Genomic DNA, 3,003 nt, shown 5'->3' on the forward strand with positions numbered 1-3,003 from the left:
ACGAGACCAAAGTTAATATAAAAATTAAAATTTAAGAGATGACATTGAAAAATAAATATTCAAAACAAAATATATATAGCAATCAAAAGTATGAGAACCAAATTTGATATAATCAGCAAATAATATGACATTTCTAATTTCTTTACAACTTCCAGAAAGTGTTTTCCACCCAAATTTTCCAGGAAAACACTTTCCTAGAAACCAAGTCAAATTTTTCTTTGATTTAAAAGTGTTTTTTGTTGACCAACTTTTCTAATAGCAAATAAATACAAAAAAATTTAAAAAATAATTTTTTAAAAAATAAATTTCAAAAAACAAACATAACCTTAGGCAAGCTTCCATCCAAACTAACGATGCAAACACACGGGTTAGTTACATGTCCATATAGTTAAATGTTCCCCATTTACATATAAATAAATAAAAAATACAATAAAATAAAATAAAGATCACAACCCCTGCCACACCATGCATATGTATAGTTTTTTTTTTTTTTTTTTTTAATGGGCAAAACAGTAAATAAAAAAATCGAGTATGTTAGTGAAAAACCCTAGATCGTAAAACCCCCAGCGTCTCGTTTAGCTCACGCTCGCTTCTCTGTTTTTGGAGCTTCCGCGGTGCAGCAGGAAAGAACGGAAGGGAAAAAAAATGGAGGCAGCGAGGAAAGTGAAGGACGTCTCTCCTCATGAGTTCGTCAAGGCCTACGCCGCTCACCTCAAACGCTCTGGCAAGGTAGTTTTCACATTTATCTAGCCTTGAACTAAATCCCTTTTGGACCTGTAATTTCACACTTCTTCCATGTGTTTGATAATCTTCATGTCCTGATGTTTCTATAATCTTTGGATTTTGTTTCCTGAATTCCGTCTTTATATTATTTTTTTATTTTTTTAATCTCTTTGTTTATATCTCTTGTTATTAGTAGAAATGTGTGCGCTAGTGATTTTGCAAATCTTCGTGTGTTCCTAAGGGCTATTGACTTGTTTACCTTTTATTTTCATAATGTAAATGCCACTGATTAAGGATTAGCACAGCTGATGATATTGTTTCTTGTCTGCTCGGATGGCTCGATCCCTCTTCTCTGGGAAGCTATTTATAAATTTGGTTTAGTTTGGGATTGTTTTTCCTTTTAGGCTAGTTTTTTTAAACAGTTTAAGTTGTCTAATAGGTCTAGTTTCTATTCCCAATTCCTTTGCCTGCATCTTTTACTTGGTCAATATCCATGATATGACTAGTGGCATGCAGGGCATCAATCGTTATGAGTTTTCCATGTAATCTATTCCTCATGAGTTGCACAATTAGAAAAGGTGGTGATGTACTTTGTTGCTGACATTTACTGGTATCATCTCCACAATGGATGTTATCAAAGTGAACGTTTTAATTCTTCCAGTTGTATGAGGTGTAGGATATAGTTTTGACGCATGACTTCCTCTTTTCTGCAGAATGCTGCTTCTTATTTGCCAACTATCTTAAAAAGTTTATAAATCTGTCTTCATCAGTATTTACTTGTTGCCATATTTTATTTAAACTTTTCACCATGGTAAGCGTTCTGAGTTTTTTCTTACGTTTTTATATCCCCTTGTCTTAAAATAGGTGGAGCTTCCTCCATGGACTGATATTGTTAAGACTGGCAAACTGAAGGAACTTGCTCCATATGACCCTGACTGGTATTATATAAGGGCTGGTACGTGTATTCTCTTTCTCTCTCATTCATGCCTTTATGATGTGTTGCGCACTCTTGTACCATTATATAGATCTTCTATCCTTATTTGATTGGAGTGGCATTGCAGCTTCTATGGCAAGGAAAATATATTTGAGGGGGGGTCTAGGTGTTGGTGCCTTCAAGAGGATATATGGAGGGAGCAAAAGGAATGGCAGTCGCCCACCACATTTCTGCAAGAGCAGTGGTTCTATTGCTCGTCACATTCTTCAACAATTGCAGAACATGAACATCATTGACCTTGACCTGAAGGGGTTAGTCTATAAGTCTCCTGTATAGTTTTCCAGAGTCACTGAATCATCAACTGGATTCTTATTTTGTTTTTTATTTTTTATTTTTCAAGTTTATCAGCCTTAGGACTGCCCTTTTCCTTTTAAGTTTTTTTTTTCATTTTGTAGTTCCTATCAATTAAACAAATAGTTCCTAAGAAACAGCCAGTGAATGTGTCTTGTGGGTTCAAGTATTATTTAAGAATCTCTTCCACAGCTCCTCATTCCCATCCCATCCTTTTTCCTTTTCCTTTTTTATTTCCGTTGATTATGGTGTGTTCACAACAACTTTGTTTTTCTGTGCCAGTGGGAGAAAAATTACATCCAGTGGCCAGCGGGATCTTGACCAAGTCGCTGGACGAATTGCAATTGCTTGCTGAGAGGTTAGTTTGGGCTTTGCTAAGGAGGGGGAACAGATCAGAACTATTTGGAAACTAGTTGCTTGAATGAGAGTAGATATAGAGAAGATTATTAATTCATTGTCTTGTTTTTTCTGACGCTTTTCTTTCAGTGAACATGTCTCTGTATTGCATGTGCTAGTTGTTGACTGCGGCTTCTAATTTCATGTCATGAATTTTGAAACTCATGCCATAGCTTTTCAACTTGTTTGGTTATATTATATTGGAACTTCGTACATGTATCAAATAGACGTGAGCGTCTCATTTCGAGATGGTTATACTATGATGTACTTTGCGAAGGGTTTGCTTTTTTCCAATGAATGTCAGGCATTTATTTGAAGGGAGTTGCAGCAGTTCCTTCTGGGTCTTTTAAACTCTTAAAAGGGAAAATTGCATCATTGTTTTCTCAATTGAGTACATGGTCTTTTAATTTTACTCTTTTTAGGATACAATTTTTTTATTTATTTTGCCAAGCAAGTACTTGAGTCCAAAGTCTGCTTGTTTTTCCTTTTACTTGGTGACATGGTGTTTGATGTTTCCCATAATGGGAAATGTAGATTGACTCATTGACATGATTGATGATAAAGTTGGGTTTAGCATTCCCTCATAACCCATTTACTTG

At 35.3% G+C, this 3,003-nt stretch overlaps 1 protein-coding gene across 1 annotated transcript; it reads left to right on the forward strand.

Annotated features, from left to right (window-relative positions):
* The first annotated feature begins 522 nt into the window (after nt 1-522).
* On the forward strand, nt 523-2,569 carry LOC133675507 (small ribosomal subunit protein eS19x-like). The gene is made up of 4 exons (XM_062096909.1): nt 523-729; nt 1,588-1,678; nt 1,785-1,968; nt 2,291-2,569. The coding sequence occupies exons 1-4, from the start codon at nt 646-648 to the stop codon at nt 2,361-2,363; spliced, it is 432 nt and encodes a 143-aa protein (XP_061952893.1). The 5' UTR covers nt 523-645; the 3' UTR covers nt 2,364-2,569.
* Nucleotides 2,570-3,003: the final 434 nt, after the last annotated feature.

This window comes from Populus nigra, chromosome 16 (assembly GCF_951802175.1).
Source record: "Populus nigra chromosome 16, ddPopNigr1.1, whole genome shotgun sequence".
Taxonomy (NCBI): domain Eukaryota; kingdom Viridiplantae; phylum Streptophyta; class Magnoliopsida; order Malpighiales; family Salicaceae; genus Populus; species Populus nigra.